This window comes from Plutella xylostella, chromosome 12, assembly GCF_932276165.1.
Source record: "Plutella xylostella chromosome 12, ilPluXylo3.1, whole genome shotgun sequence".
In the NCBI taxonomy this organism is placed as follows: Eukaryota; Metazoa; Arthropoda; class Insecta; order Lepidoptera; family Plutellidae; genus Plutella; species Plutella xylostella.
Genome location: NC_063992.1, coordinates 2,396,760 through 2,414,646, shown reverse-complemented (window position 1 = coordinate 2,414,646; position 17,887 = coordinate 2,396,760). Strand labels below are relative to the sequence as shown.

The 17,887-nt window shown below is 34.7% G+C and overlaps 1 protein-coding gene across 1 annotated transcript in view; it reads left to right on the top strand.

Moving 5' to 3' along the window:
- Window positions 1-351: 351 nt before the first annotated feature.
- Window positions 352-17,887, top strand: part of LOC105382196 — a 33,988-nt gene continuing 16,452 nt past the window's right edge. The window contains exon 1 of the mRNA XM_038119170.2: window positions 352-452. Within this exon, the coding sequence (XP_037975098.1) occupies window positions 435-452 (18 nt within the window). The 5' untranslated portion in view covers window positions 352-434. The remainder of the gene's footprint in view (window positions 453-17,887) is intronic.

Genomic DNA, 17,887 nt, shown 5'->3' with positions numbered 1-17,887 from the left:
GCTGGATTGATAATTTTAACAAAACACGTATAGGTAGAGATGGTTCTCTATATAATTGAATTCCCTGTTCTTTCACTAGCTAATCACTAATGCACTATCACTTTTCAAAGTCATCCCATAAAACATGATGTCTACCACAGATAATCCTAATCCTTACAAGATAACGTCCAACTTGATGGCAACAATACTGACATCCAACACTTTCTCCATTATTTTTTATCCGCTTTCCCGTTTCGGGATTATCGATCGAGGAAGTCGATCCAGATCAGTCCGCAGTCGCGTAGTGAAATTATTGATCGTAATTAATATCATAATGCTGGTAGTTTGGCGGGGAGGTTATAAAAGAGGCGCGGGCGCGGGCGCGCCATTCGTCGCGCGATATCCCCGCGCAAGCGCACGCGTGTCGTGAGTGAAGTGACATTTAACCCCCAAAAATGGCGGCCAAATTCTACGTAAGTGTCAAATGAGTAGAGCTGTGGTTTTAGAACGCACCCGGATTTTTTAAATTGGATTTCGATCTGTGAAAGTGATATTGCTCTGTGAACGCGTGATCGGTGGTTCTAGGCCACATTTCTACGTCTATTGTTGCATGGGAAATTTTATGTGTGCGATATTTTGTGTCTCGTTACGGTTCGAAAAAATGTTATCTGTGCTGTAATTAAGTTTATGATTAATCCCACGCGCGATTATGAAAAAGCTTAAATAATTGAAAGCTTATAAGTAAAAAAATCTAGTGAGGGTTTTGTCGTGGATGTGTTTATTTTTTATTTACGTATAATGCCTCTTGTTGGCGAAAAACATAACATACATAACTGTTATTTAATTAATGTTTGTTTTTTATCAAAAATAATATGACTATTAATTATTACCAAAAGCTCTTAGTTAAAAGCTTTCAAATTCTGCCGCAATTGTCGTCATTATGCATTTATATCTTGTTTTTTTTTAATATAAACGGAATTAAGTACGTGGTAGCATAGAAATGTTTTTTGTGAAAAAATATTATGTTATATTGTCATGAACGTGAAGTAGCATAGCCTAAATAGCGTACAGGTGTTAATGCAACATGTAAGAATTTCAAATTTAATATCCATTACGTGCAAAAGGGTCTAATTTTCACCTAAAAAGTCAAAGTGATATTTAGCCCCACGTTGTGTTAGGCAACAAGTGAAGCCTGGCTCTGGGCTAAGCTAACATTCAGTACTGTTAGAAAGGACAATTGCTGTCCGGGTCAATGACCTGAAATACGATGTGATTTAACTATGTTACAATGTGATACACACCATTTGGGATTTATTGTCTCTTACAAATTTGAATCTTATTTTTTTTCACTGATGTATCATGTCATGTGATCGACAAAGTATAAGTGCGGGAAATTTGCCGACATAATACTAGGTACCTAATAATGTTTTTTCCCCGCATGAAAATGTCACAATATTGAACTTATCAGTGAACCAATAAGATTCCACTTTATTTACTAAAGTATATAACTAACTAAATATGTTTATTAAAGGTGGAAAATAACCCATAATACTATAGGTAATCTTATAACAAATAAAATATCATCGAAAGTCCTGTACCGATTATAAAGTACCGGGAGTTTTTATCTAAAACTGTTATTCATGTACTTCTTCTCACTTCAGTTCATGCAAAAAGGTTTTTCGATGTCATTCCAACTCTGACTGAAGAAAAATACACAATCCTCATACAAAAGAATTGAACGGGCGCGCTGAACTTACACTATTATATTTATGTATCTTTTTTCAATAGATTAAATATTAGTACTATTCAATAAAAAGGTAAATAAATAAACAAATGAACTAATAATTTTCTAAACTTACTAAATATAAATTAAGGTCTTCTCAAAATTACTCTAGTAGATTTTCAAAATTGAGGGTCGGGGAGCTTTAACTTCAGCTACCTTTCATTGGACTAACAACAAACGTGCTATACTAGAGACACGTAATACTGAGTATTAGCGAGTTTCCAATAAGTTCCCATAAGATCGAAAGTGAAAATAGTTGCAAACGGAGAGTGAAACCGATTCGGCCGACGACCGATGCGGCCAGAGCGGTTACCTTACCACCATTGTGTGTCCAGATTTAGGTGTAAATTGTTTGTTCACAAAAAAAAACAGAGTTCAGTAATGCAGACAGAATACTCAATCATTTATTGCAGCTATAAGTTTTTAATTATTAATAGTAATTATTTTGAAATAATTTATTCAAAAAATAAATAATTGTCCAATCCATTAGGATTCTGAATATTTGTTGGTATTTAACCTATAGTTGTTATTTTGAAATTATTTCATTGTATATCAAATGTATTCAAAATAATAATAAGTGGGACTATGAGTTAATTGAAGGCATTGAATAAATACATTTTATACTAAAGAGCTTTCTTTCGACGTCGGTACAGTTTTTGGAGTACAAATGGTGAAGTAGTTAAAATATGTGTATTTCTACATTCATTATTATTACCTATTATTGTTGTTGATATTTAAAAAAACGTATGAAAATACAAGTTGGTTTAGTGTCCTACCAAACTATGATGTATAAGACCCATATGGGTCTGAGGCTTATCAATAATCACCACATATAATTATGTATGTAACTATTTCTACTATTTAAATAAGTAATAGAATCTCAGATAATATTGAACTACTAAGTCGAAGGCAAATGGCATGTTTTGTGCATCGAAAGTAAAAGTCGAATCAAGAGTGAAACTTCAGGATACAAAACTCGTTGCTTTACGAGTTTACTGTAACTTGTTTAAAAATGGCTTTAAGTCCATTGAACAGTGGTTTTATTAATGAAGATTAATAGATAACCTGTTTCTACCCCTTTTTAGCTTTTACACACTTAAGGTCAATTTGATAAGTATTTAAAAGCACCAGGGTAAAAAATTAACATATTTTTGGGTTTCGACTTCTCGTAATACTTCAGATTTCACCTTCAGTACTACAAATAATTCAAAACTTGCTTCGTTAAAATTAAGCATATAACTTCTTAACTTTTTAATCTGTTGACAAAAAGGTACAAATATAATAAGTTCAGCGCGCCCGTTGAATTCTTTTGTATCAGGATCGTGTATTTCTATGTTATACCATACTAGTTATTATTCTGTGGATATAATATATGTACTATAATTATTCTGTGACCATTTAAAAAAAAACTTACATTATTCAATAGATAAACTGACACGTAATAAAATTATTCCCTATCGAACTTACTTATCTAAATCTAAAAATGTCCTTTTAGCCAGGTAATGCACTATGAAAGTCTAGTACGTAGGGTTGTGTAGGCGTCTTGAGCAAGACCTAGATCATTGTCCAAAAGATTTACACGGCTCCGAATGATTATCAATTACAATTGGGCTGATGTAATTTGGAATTGTATGAATCACAGTGTGTCAGTGAATTCAGGGCATGCAACGCTGTAAGTTATGTCAATCAAACTGTGTCAGTAGTAGTATAGGTACTTCTATTAATCTGTTCTAATCAGATTATAGTTTTTCTATGCCCTCTAACTATTATGTATACGTTGGTATGACTAGTGAACTGTCCCTGAAATATTGTCCAGTTTATTTAAATATCCATCCTCTATCCTATTTTCCACTCAAACTTCAGGTCGGAGAAACACCCCTTCGTCTCTGTCACTCCTACTCACAAACCGTAATCCCATCTCGCAACATAATCAAGGTGCATTCACCTACATTTAAATTTCGAGCTTCCGCGTCCCTACTCTGGGAACCAGGTCATTGCGCCAACGCGACCCCCCCGCCGCCCCCCGCGTCTCTACTCCCCCGGTGACCTCCCGTGGTCTGATGTATTGAAGATGCGCAGTAGGATTGCCCTAAGGTTATGTTGACATAGCGAGTAGGTTTCTACTGCAGCTGAACCATCAGTCTGCGTGATTGTGTGCATAGCTGAGCTTAAAGTTGCATCTCTTAGGATAATTTTTTTGGAAGAGTACGATTAATTGTTCAAAATATCTGTTTAATTCATCATACTTAAAAAAACATTATAATTTTAGCCAAGTACATTTTTAACAAAAAAAATTATATAAAAATCAGGTATATGTACCTATACAATACGGCATAGGTACCTCAGATCACTTTTTAAGTTTGGAAAGATTGAATGAAATAAAACCTATTTTTAATATGGAATTAAGTAGGTACACGTTAAGCCATAAAGTAGCATATAATTTAGCTGAAGTACATCGATAACTTAATCGTGAACAAGTGAGATGCAATCAAAGTGTCACAACACACGTTATACATAACTTTATTATGTAGTCGTGAAGACAGCCGTGGGATACACATACAGTACATAGGCAGGCATAAGTACTTATAACGTAATTATGGAAAATATATCATGTGAAACCGTTAACTGTCAAATCGCTATAATCAGTCTGTTCCTGGTGGTTTAGATTTTTTAAACTTGTTAGGTTTTACTACAGAATCTAGATACTCGTTAAACATATAAATTATGTTAGTGAGCCTATATTGAAATTATTTCTTTCACCGATATTAGTAAGTACTTACCTATATGTTTTTTGCATTGTACTAGAAGAGATGCGATAGTATTGCATCGTGAATCTTGTAAAGAAAAAAAATAGAGAATGGTATTTTTATTTACAGCCACGTCGTGTACGAGTAGAATAAAAACAAAATTGCAAGGCTGTCGGACAACAAGATAAGAATACAATGAACACACATCCATTTTGCATGAGGACACAGCTTATCTGTGAAGATTTATGCGCCTTTATGATAGTCTGTGAACACGAATGTGAAACATCACCGATCACTGTGGATCTAAACCACCCACCTTTAGTACACTGATATTTTTACTTTGTTGATTTTTTCTTTTTAATTTTCTTACACTGATTCAGAAAAGGAGCTATTTTAGCTATTTATACAGGGTGTTGCAAATAGGGTATACTAAGCCGAAACCTACATGTGCAGCATGGTATATCTAAGCCCAAAACTTAAATCATAATTTCAAAATTCGCATAGGTTTCGGCTTAGTATACCCTTTTTTGCAACACCCTGTATACATAGTATACAATTTGTTTCTTTCTGTTATTAGCGTCTGTTCGTAGTAACCTCTAAGCTTAATGTAAAAAATAGTTTTGACTCAACTAAATTTTCTAACGTGTTGCGTAGAAACAGAAACATGCTCCATAATACAGTTGTTGGTACTAAAGCAACATAGAATATGTCATAAAATCTGCGACGTAACACGGTGCATTAGATGTGAACAAAAGGAAATCATTAAAAAAACGTCCACTCTCACAGTAGTTTATTGTATGGAGAAAGTGTCGTGACAGATTGACGGACAAACTGTCTTGAGAACGAATGTTTATGTTGATCACAGTTACAGGGTGTGCCAGGTTAAAGTGTACATCCGAAAAACATTTTACACAACTCGTCATTTTTAAGAACTTTTGGAAAATCATGAAAAAAAAAACTGCTCATCAAAGTAAAGTGACGCAAAATGTAAATTTTAAAAAAAAGTTAATTTTATGTGTTACAACAAAAGTTGATTAGAATGATGACTACTCTATCTTTGAGATATGCACTTTAAATATGTATCTAGAATACCTTGTTTGTAAAAAATACTTACAACTACTTACATGCTAGTTCCAATAACTCTATAATATACCGATGACTGTTACTTTCATACTATTTTGACACATTAAAAGATAGAAACTGTCAGATTCTTATGAAAGTAACTGCCAGTCATCGATAGATAGCACGTAGATGGAGTTATTGAAACTGGCAGTTAGGCCTTGGTCTCCTATTTACGCCGTAGGTCGCGTCCAGCGTCACGCCGTAGGCCGCGTCACGATGCTCAGTATAGAAATGTACTGATGCGGTCTCCCTCACACGCCGACGTTTGGCGCGCAGATGTAGTGACCATCGTGACGCGGCCTACGGCGGCGTGACGCTGGACGCGACCTACGGCGTAAATAAGAGACCCGGGCCTTAGTAACAACATCTAAACCTTTTTTTCAATGTTTTTTGTTTATCCAATCAAAGCTAGAAGAACTAGGCACTAAATAAATGAGTTAGAAATACCTTTGACCTTTACTTAGAGGGCAATAGGAACTAAACATATTGCATTTGTTACTCCATGACCTTACTGAATAGGGAAATTGTGGTTATTCGATTATTTATGCAATCTATGATGTAATAAGGAAAATGATTAGAATACTAGGTACTTGCTTAATTATTTTGTTCAAATCACGAAAAAAAATATGTTATTTTTGTTCATGTATGGAGTATTTATAAATGATAGGCACCTGTATAAACTACTAATTAATGATAATATTTAGCAAATATTCCTGTAATCAGGAAAAAAGTGTTAGCTTACTTATTTAGTACCTACCTACATATTTTTGTACGGGGAAGTTGAATCTTATTTTACAAACCAAATACAATATTATTCTATTGCTGTGAATCGCTAGCTACGAGCTAGTAAAGTGAACTTTACATACAGTTCAGACCTACAGCTTTGGAGATACCTGTGTTATAGACCTATGGATGTGTAGAGACCTATGCTATAACCTGTTCAGTGATAGGCTAAGTGAATGAAGAGTCAAGTGACCTATAGCCGGCTGTAACCTCGGGACTGCGTCCTGATGATAGGTTTAAGTACAAATACATGTTTGGCGCACAGGCTCTAACCAATGTTAGGATATATTATTAACTTTATTAAACAACTAGCTGATCTCGCGAGGTTCGCTTCGCCTTAAAAAGTTTTCCCGTGGGAATTCCGGCATAAAAAGTAGCCTATATATGTTCTTTATCAGGGTCTAGACCATATGTACCAAATTTCATTCAAATCCGTTTAGTAGTTTTGGCGTGAAAGAGTAACAGACAGACAGACAGACACAGTTACTTTTGCATTTATAATATTAGTTAGGATGATTTTGCTGTCGGCGCCATAGGGAGTTTCTTGCCCTTACTGTTCTTCTATGTAGAATATATATTTCACAAAACCATCAGTTAAAAGTTGGATATAGCCTTTGGTTTCCACGCTGGGAATCATTATATCGTAGCGATATGTTCCTTTCGATGACTCTGTATATATTTTATATGTAGTTATGCGGTGATATATGCAATACAATATTAATTATAAACTCGCGTAAAAATACTAAACATATATGTATAATCATATTTTTTCATAAAGTGCAGGGATATTTAATAGATTTTAGAAAGCAGAAGGGAGGTTTACTTTGTCCCTGTGAAGTAAAGACTAGAAGAGCTGACGTAGATACTTAAGAGTAAAATGTAAGGTTGTATATTATAAACTATGAGAACTAAGTAACTAAATTTGCATCACACGGCCGTACCCAGTGTGGGTTTAATCGAACAATAAACAGTTAATTTAATATAGCAATGTTCATCTACTTAACTCCGGTTGTTTCTCGAAACTCTTACAAAGAGGCTTTATTTTCTAACACCTTATTGTTTCTGTTGCTAAAAGAACCATTAAAAGTCTCCCACATGCAAGGCCGCGCTACAATATTGTTTGTGCTTGAAATCTTATGTCTATGATAATCTTCTTTCGTCTCAATGGTTCTTAGATTCTGCTTCTTCTTATCATGTCGGTATTTAACAAAAGAGCTAGACGAGGGTTTGGTCAGTCAGATTTGTGTCAGTCGCTGACGGCCGGGTTTATAATTATAATATTACTAGCTGTTCCCGCGCGCTTCGCTTCGCCTTAAAAAGTTTTCCCGTGGGAATTCCGGGATAAAAAGTAGCCTATGTTCTTTCCCAGAGTCTAAACCATATGTATACCAAATTTCATTCAAATCCGTTCAGTAGTTTTGGCGTGAAAGAGTAACAGACAGACAGACAGACAGACAGACAGACACAGTTACTTTCGCATTTATAATATTAGTTAGGATTCGCATTGAGTGGGTCGTAATGAATGAACATACGAACTAAATATTTATTTAATGACACTCTACATATTAAATTGAAAACTTGACCTATACTTAAACTATTAGGGCTTTACCACAAAAACTTAGACAGTATCTAACAGATGTTTACCGCTGTCAAACGCCTACAAAATCTGTCAAATTTCGTTTTAAACACTAGTTAAACAGTGTTTAAAGTTTTTTGTGGTAGCACAGTTAGTCTTCGTAGGTGTTGTTTAGGTGTCACTGTCACAGTGAAACAATAGTGCTAATAAGACAAAGAACAATTCAATTTGTTACCATAAACACGTATGTCATTGTTAATGTTACGAAACTTGGGTCTAGGCAGCATTAAGTGCACTGATCATGAGGGGGTGGTGTTGGCATAAAGTGCACCTTCTTTTAATGTTATAGGCATGGAGTATGAAAAGAGCCTCTGCGGCCGTTACACGGGTTGGTTATCGACGTCGATAAGCTCGTTTAATGGGCGTTCCACCAATCATAGTGCCGTATTTACGGTGAATCATGATAATAATATAATGATGTTTATCTACGTTCACAAACCCGTGTAGCGGCAGCTGATAATAAGTCTATCAGCCCTCCAAGGCATATCGTTGACTTTTGGGACACCCTGTATATCGACAGTTCCTTACATAGGTACGGCGTATCCTGGGTTTTCCGCGACTGACAGCTAGTCTGATTGGTTAATCCTTTCACCACGGTGACAATCCCTACTCCTCTTGTGTTAGTCACCGACACTCTAAGAAGAATTATATAAGTGCCATGTAATGTTTAGGAAATAGTTTAAAGAAACTCCTATAACACTAACAATACGCCCTGAAATCACAAAACACGCCTACATTATACACATTACAAAATGACTCGATCAAAGATTTCGAAACACTACTTTCTAAACGTACTTATAAATTGATTGATACATATCGATCGAAATAGTCATCGATTCATAAATAAAATGTACACTCCTTGACCAAGTTATGCATGCGGTTGACTAACTGTAACGTTGATACCTATTGATACGAACGACAATGAAAGCATGTAGGTATATTATACTGCGATTCAAATAACTTGACCAAAAATCCCGAAACAAACCTATCAGCAGCAGTGCTTCAGACCAAATTAGTAAATGCTTCAGCTTTTCCATCGTTAACGTATCTTCCTAATACTAGGCTTTTATCCAAAAGAAAATTACGCTTATAAAATAGAAAAAATATCAAAAGAAAATTGGTCAAATTTCGTCGTTTTAACGGTAGTATAGTTACTGTGTCAGTTAGGCCCGGGTCTCCTATTTACTCCGTAGGCCGCGTCAAGTGTCACCGCCGTAGGCCGCGTCACGATGCTCACTATGTCTACGCGCCAACGTCGGCGTGTGAGGGAGACCGCATCAGTACATTTCTATAGTGAGCATCGTGACGCGGCCTACGGCGCGACGCTGGACGCGATCTACGGCGTAAATAGGAGACTCAGGCCTTACAGACGGTCTGGCAGGCCAACGAATATTTGAAACAAGAATTTCTCGCGAGTCACGATATCAAGCTATTGTGATATAATAATATAGTCATTGATTGAATTGTTGATTTGATCTAAATACCTACCTACTAACATCAATATGCCTTGTCAAGAAGTTTGATAATTCTAAAGTAGAGCTGTTATTTATTATGTGGTAATACGAGTATAGTGTTTGATAACGGATGGTTTATTTATACTTCAAAATAAGTTGCAAATCCATATTTAAGATATTATTTATACGTTTTTATATTTATACGCAGAATATTACAAAAAACGACTCTTGTGCTGTGTGAAGTACCGATTGAATGACAGCTCTCGTTCGTTTGTTTTTGTCAAGTTGAAGTAACCCTCCGGTAGTGGACTAGCGGTGACAACACAGTGGTCGAACCACTCTCGGCACTGCACATAGAACCGGTATAAAGGGCAGTATGTGGAGCGAGGGACCGCGGTATGCGGTACGTGACCCACTGTGCGGTAATCCACGTAACACCCTCGTGTGTAGACAGGTTCATATACTTACCTACTTACATTTAGTTAGCTATTGTTATTAGGCTTTTGCACGGAACGGCCGGTCAGTGGCGTTGACGGAATCAAAATGACTCCAATTGTACCTATGTGCGTAGCTACGTGAAAATTGATCAACATATTTGTGGCCATAAAACAGGTAATTTTATCAAAACTATTTTTATTTTGTACTTAGGTACCTCTATTTATATTCGATTATTGGCTAAAAAGTAGGCTTTATTAAGGTATATGTAGGTAGTTCCTGAATGTTTAGTGCCTCGATTTACATTTCATTTTTCTTGTTACTTATGGAGTTACTACATAAGGTAATGAATCTTGTTATATTTTCTCAAATTAATTACCTATCTCGCTCTACACATAATACATAACGATATGGTAATAAATGGTGTTAAGTTATGTTGGTATTATTAAGTTAAGAATATTCATAAGTATAAGTGAAAGTCAAACTGATTCCGGAAAAGGATATAATGTAAACTTAAGATATAGTTTAGTACATCTCATTTGATTGCATTTTTAAAACCATTAGATTTTTTGGACCTAAAGCTATTTCCATAACATTTGTGCATTCCTACTTGTCATAACATTTCCACAATATTCTTATACAATGCATTCACGTATAAATTTATTCTATTTTCAAATGGAATATGCATATTAGTTCTTAGTTACTAGATAATTAGTTCTTATCATTCAATGAAAAGAAAATTTACTCTATCTATTTATTTGGAACACATTCCTTAGTGGAAGTGTCTGCGCTTTCCCCGCGGCGGCGGCGGCTGGGAGCAGGAAACGAGGCTCACCACGTTTAACAACCTTCATGTTATACAACCGCCCCGTACTCTGTGCACTAAACTGTTTTACTGCAGGCTAGTAACAATTTCTTTGTGGATGTTAACTTAATTTCTTTTTAATTTAGTTCCGTTTGTCCGCATCTAGTAGCTATAATTTATACAATACAATACTATAAAATACAATATAACTTTATTGTTTTTTTTAATGTAATACTTATTATAATGTGTTTAATGTGATAAATAGGTACATAAATAGTACCAAATTGTTTAACTACACACTAATGTCGACAAATGACAACAAGTCAAACGTAGGAAAAGCAAACATAATAAACAGACATTACGCTTGTTTTAACAAGTGAAGCGTAAAATCCCAATGACGCTCAAACACTGGGAAATGGCTGTCAGTCTACGGGTACAAAACTTGCGACGGGCGGAACAAGTTTCGTACCCGCAGACCCATAGTCAATGTCTCTCTCACTACATTTAGAAACGTACTTTTACTGTTCTTATACAATTACAAATGTAAGCGTACACATAAACCCTCAAATTCATAGACCGTATTTTAAATATACAACATGATTAAAATTGACATAGAAACACACGAATTTCAACCTTTTGCGTCAGTCAAAAAGATGAAATTTGTATATCAAATCTTCAATTTTAAACCTATTGTGAAGTGTCAAAAAACTCTATGAATTTGAGGGCTAGAATCTAGCTACTTGAGTGAATTATACTCGTTCCACAATGGCGATACGGCTCGCGACCTATCCCTTGAGTACAAATGTACGGTGACTCACGCTGACGCACTTCTGATTTCCCCTTCAGGGATTACAGTTGTGAATATGTGAAATGCAAAAAGGTTCCATTTGAGATAATCAGTTCAATAGAATAGAGTATGTTCATGTACATGTACATAAATACAACCTAACCTAAATAAAAAAAAAAAAAATAACTCCCATTTCACGCTCAAACGCATTCATCTTAACACCCTGTATGTATGTAAATTTTCATGCAAATTCCGCCTGATATGATAAGTATATAGGTAGATCACATTCATTAGGTTGATTAATGGTGTACTGCCTGTGACTATACCATACACATAAGTATTTTGCTAGCAAAATTATGATACTGAAGTAGAACGAGCTACGGCAATAAAACTACTTTCTAAAAAATATGTATTATAACTAGACTACCTACCTCTTAAAATGTTTGCTTTAATTAACAAATAACTCGTATGATATTTTAAATTATGGTTTGAATTACCCATATAGTATATATAACCGTTACTTCGTTGTTTGTTTAATACATAATAAAGCTTAATAGCTGACTTTATCAAAGTATGGTGATACGTATACGAATTATAATTATAATCTAAGAAGAAGAGCTTTAGGCTTTTGGCCAAGTAAGCTCTTGTCTACACTAACCTTTATTAAAATTACAACAACTTGGTCAATATTGTGGTTATGTTAAACTGCACACAACAATCTAAAAGATAACATCTTATTAACATTTGAACCAAATTGTATTCAAGATCATACCACAGATACTCATTCGAAACCAACGCTTACCGCGTCCCTTGCGTCATAATAGCACGCTATACTACACTAAACCAACCTTAACCATTCTCAACTAAACTTCAGCACAACTCATCTTCAAGCGAACAGTATTTCTATGCCTGCTTTATTTCTAAACATATAAAGCTTAGAATCGTTCAAAGCTCTCTTTGCCCCAGAAAGCAAATCAGAATACATAGATTCTACTTATGTACAAGTGTGCAGTTCCCACGGAAACCTATGTTTACCAAAATCTCCAAGGCCAATGTTACAAAAATTATTAAATTCAATAGTTGAATTATTTAATTTAATATTTATAAAAGTATTGTTGTGCGTGAGAAATGGAGCTTAGTAACTTATGTGTTTTTAACAATCCGAATAGATGTTATCATTTGGTAGGCTCAATTTCTTAATTTGCATCTTAGTTTACGCATGTAATTAAATATCTTAAGCTTAACAAAGTACGGTTTCATAAGTAACTTCACATTTGTGTACATTTCCAAACTAACTAAATGAAAAACATGATTACGAATATTTGATATGGTACAAAAGTGAGCTTAAATACTGATGGTGTTACCACACCAATCGATGCATGCTAGATCGATGGCATAAATACATTATGCTATGACAACAAAAATGTGTAGTGGTTAGTGACCCTGACTACTATGTCGAAGGTCCGGGTTTCTGATCTCTGGCTGGAGCAATTTTTTTTAAAGACATTTTGTATTCGGGACTTTGGTAATGTGTTTGCGTAGACATATCAGCGGTTCGATACTCATATTACAGGCTCTGCCTAGCTTGGGGTTGGATGGACGTGTACGAGATGTCCCCACATATTATTATGAACATTATTAAACTTCATTTTTCATGTCATATCCATCTAAGTATGTAAGTAATATCTTCTTCATTTATAAAGCAATAATGATCATGGTTAGAACAGCTTTATAGCAACTACTTCACACTATTAAGGAATTTGATTTAGCGGCCCATTACATGATTACATATAGGGCAAGACCTTGGTTCAACGTAATATCGCAGTAAAAACTCACTATATCTATAATGTCCTGGACAAGGAACCTCTGTTCGCGTTTAGAAAGGAGATATCAAGGCTGCAAGTACAAACATTCACTGGGTAATATAAAATTGACTAGGTACCATGTAAAAGGTATTGTTTTAATTCACACTATTTGTTTTAATAAATAAGTAGGTACTTATCCTATACCTAAGTTAAGAAACAAACTGTGAGATTAGTTACATTATTACTGACCATTCAGTTTAAGTATGATGAGTATTAATACAAATTATATTGATTCCTTCGCTCAGTTGGAAACCGCCAAATTAGTGGTTATTAAAAAAAACCGACTGCACGCTAAAAACATGAAAACAAGCCCCAGTGTTAATGGAAAGTATCGCAGGCGGGGACCAGCAGAGGGTTCACCATTTAGCTGAATGTTACTTAGATAGGTAGATAGGTACCTTGTGTGGCGGTCAAGTTCGTCCCCGCCTGCGATACTTTCCATTAACACTGGGGCTTGTTTTCATGTTTTTAGCGTGCAGTCGGGTTTTTTGTTTGTTTATAATTACATTTTTTTATTTGTAACTTTTTAGTTGTTTTTATTTTATGACATTTTACGAGTATGTCAGTAGTCCGGTTCTAGCTTATGAATATTTTTTAATTCAATAATTTTGGTGTTGTAATTTAAATACCTACAATATGCATATTTTTGTAATGTGCTAATCAAGCCCTTTCATTTGATACCTATCACGGCATAGTTGGAAAAATATTATTTTTTCGATCATCACTTTATGTCCTCTAGAGCGCGATTTATACATTTTAATGTAACATCACATAGCCTATAACCATCGCAATTAATACGCTTCTAACGATACCTCATACATCAAAATCTATCAAGCCGTTTAAGCTACAGGAGGGAACAAAGAAACAGACAAACATACATACAAACATACAATCAAAAAACATTACCCTCCTCCTTCGGCAGTCGGGTAAAAATACGGTATGGTAGGTATTTAATAAATGTTCAGTGTGACTCATATAGTCATATCCCATAAAGATAATACTCTAAAAGCTATACAAAGCGCAGGGACGTCTACGATTCGCTCTCCGTCTCGGCATCGGACGGAAACGGATACTTTGGTAGTGTCGGTACCCAATAAATATTCAATAAATATCAACTGTAGTTATTGAATGGTACAGATATGCAATCGTTATATATTTATTGGAGCTATTTGTCACGGACATAGACAGACGGACAGACACATCCGTGATATAATTCGAGTATAATACCAGCAATGAGACGACTGGTCACGCCACGCAATCTAAAGCGATGTACACATTAAACAATATATGCGCTAAGCTTGCTATGTGTATATATACTAATTTTATCGTGTTTTTTTTATTTGCTTTGTTAGAGGTTTTCCATGAATATTCCTGAACGTAAAGCCTTTATATGTGTTGTTCAAATCAAATATTAGTTTATCTTTATATTGTAAACCAGCCCTTACAGTATCGTGCTACGGTAATTCGCTCTTCAGATTACATAATGATTACTAAGTATTATTAATTAATTACCTATACTAAGACATGGTTAATTTTTAAGTTAAAATGTTCGATACTATTGAGACTTGTGTGAAATTTATAATGATGAGACTGCTTTGAGATTCACTCTTTCATTTTGAGTGTGATTTTATTATCCTAGCATTATGGAGGTCTGGCTACAAAACTAGCAAATAACAGCCATATCAAGAAACTGTATTATAAGTAATGTATCGACTAGTTCAGCAATCTCACCATGTCGCACTTAAATCTGTTGGTTTCAGCGTACGGTACTGTGTATAATATGTAATAATTTATATTTATTAAATAAACAAAGTAAAAAAAAAAAGTATAATCGCACAGTACAATCAGTATGTCTTTAAGCTTTTATGATCGTAACCATTGCCAAATATATTGTATGAAAGGTAAATGACCTGAATAAAACAAACGTGACAGGCCAATTACACATACTCTCATATACTTAAACAATGGAAGTGCACCCAAAAGAAAGCTAGGTATTATACTGAAACAATGACAAATTTCACCCAATTTTGGACAAATTACTGTCTGTTTTGTGCCTCGCTCGTTTAGATCTGCTACATCATAGTACACTTACGGTCAATGAAAAAGTTCCTTTGAGAAAATCACTGAATTACTTCTTAACGGATAAAACTAACTTAATGCCACCTTCTGCAATATTTAAGTACATTTTACGGTACATCACAGTATAAACAACTAAAAACGTAAATATATTGTACAAGTTTCTTATAAAATGTTTAAAAAACGTAGGGCCATTTGGTGTCTATATTTTGTAAGTGGAACTGTTTCTTTGCACGTGAGTGTACTCGTAGTTAAGCAAAATGACTTATTCTGTCGAATTTAATACATATTTAGTTACATATTAATATAGCAGCATAGTTGTCCTATTATTATATCAATTTGTAGATTCAAAACAAATACAAGGTACATCGCTTATTTATCTGCTATATCCTCCTACTACTGTTTAAAAATAACTTTAGAGACTGAAAGAACGATATATTCTTTTCCCCTACTCCAAAAAGTCTGGGACTGGAACGGCTCCTAAATTCCTTTCTGTGGTTCATTCAGCCATCGCTGCGATTATAAATCGCAACATGCTTTAAATCTCTATAATTATTATTATTACATATATCTATAATGAAATGTAGAGTTGTTTAGCTCCAGTGAGATACAACTTTCTCTACACTTGACCTCATGCACTCGTCTCAACACAACCTGTCTTATGAGTCTTATGACGTTTTATTAGGAAATTAATAACAAACTTTACGATATACTTAGGATTCCACGGATGTTAAGGTCCCTCGCCCCGAGCATTCCTGACCCTGTAGCACGGGGCGATATTAAGACGTGACAAAAGTTCTCCGTCGCGCTCGCTCTTGAGTCTGCGCGATGTGAGTGAGCGCGATGCAAAACTCTTGTCACGTCTGAAATGCCCGCCGTACTAGCCCTTCTGTTATGCATCGAGAATATCGAGATGTTATAGATTCTTCTTCTTTTTATCCATTTTCAGCCTCGAGCATAGAATAACGCGGACTCCATGGCCTCGAGGGTATAGGCAATAGGCAACCACGGTATATAATAGAAATCTATAGCATTTATTTCGATTCTGGACTATTTTGAATCATTTACCTTCGCGACTTAATTTTAAGTTCCCATCGCAACGCATTTTCTTTCTCTATAACATGGTCTCCATACCAAAACTTTAGGTATGCGCTACGAGTCTTGTTTTAAGAGCTTTCCGCCTCTTTGTTTTAGTCGAATGTAAAAAAAAACATAATATCTTGTTGATAAACCAATAGTGGAAACTAACTACTTACTTTACGGTTGTAAACTAACAGTCAATTCAATGAGAGGGAGAGTACTGAGAGTAGTAGGTACAAAATTATGTGTAAAGTTTTAATAATGGCATTTATTGTAGGTAAATGAATCCATTGATTTCTATCTAGAAAATTCAAGGCATTTGATGGTGAGTATTTAGTTTCTATTAGAACAGTATGGTATTTTTATGGCATAAATGTCCACTGTTGATCAAAGCCAATGATAGAGAAAGCTAGAGAAAATGAAGTACATAATGCTACTTACTATATGTGATTCCTGGAAGGGTAAAGGGCATGTTAAGTAATATTATGGTATTTTTACTTTCGCCTGCGATACTTTCCATTAACATTGGGGCTTGTTTTCATATTTTTAGCGTGCAGTCGGGTTTTTTGTTTGTTTATAATTATATATTTTTTATTTATCATTTCTTATTGAAGTATGTGGGAATTAGAGACACTTATTTGAATATTTTAGATTTTTATGCTCTCGTTATTTTTTTGATATTTTTAGAGATCTGGTCTATTTGTACAGCGTGAAGTCACGCGATACATTACGCGAAATTTATTTTTGAAATCATGCATAATTACACTATAAAAGATGTGTATGTGGTACTTTACTATGGTTTCCGGTCTGTTTGATACACTAGCAGTGATAAAAGCATTGTTAACTATTGTAATTTTCGAAAAGAAAGAAAATAAATACTGAAACTATGACCTTGAGGAGCGTCTTGAAGCATAAAATCGGAATCTTTCGCTATTTTATTTTTATCAATGAAACATTTACTAGGAAGACAATATCTCGAAATGGTTTTGGAATCAGCAACATTTAATTTTACTTAACATACCGTATTTCCTTCACCCGCTTTTATGTTTACATTATTGAAAGACATTGCGATTTGTCATAGTATACCTTGATTGGATGATTGGATTCTATTTTTATTTGTTACGGAACAAAAAATTGATGAATTCATACTTAATAAAAGTACAATACTTAGGGCTCATTAGAGAAACTTGTTTGTTATCATCACCCTCGAATCGGCAGCAAAAATTTATACAGGGTGTTGCGAAAAGGGTATGCTAAACCGAAAGGGGGTAACTCAGGGGGTTATCCTGAACCACTTTTGTTCTACGAGTTTTGAAAATTCACGAAAAAAATAAT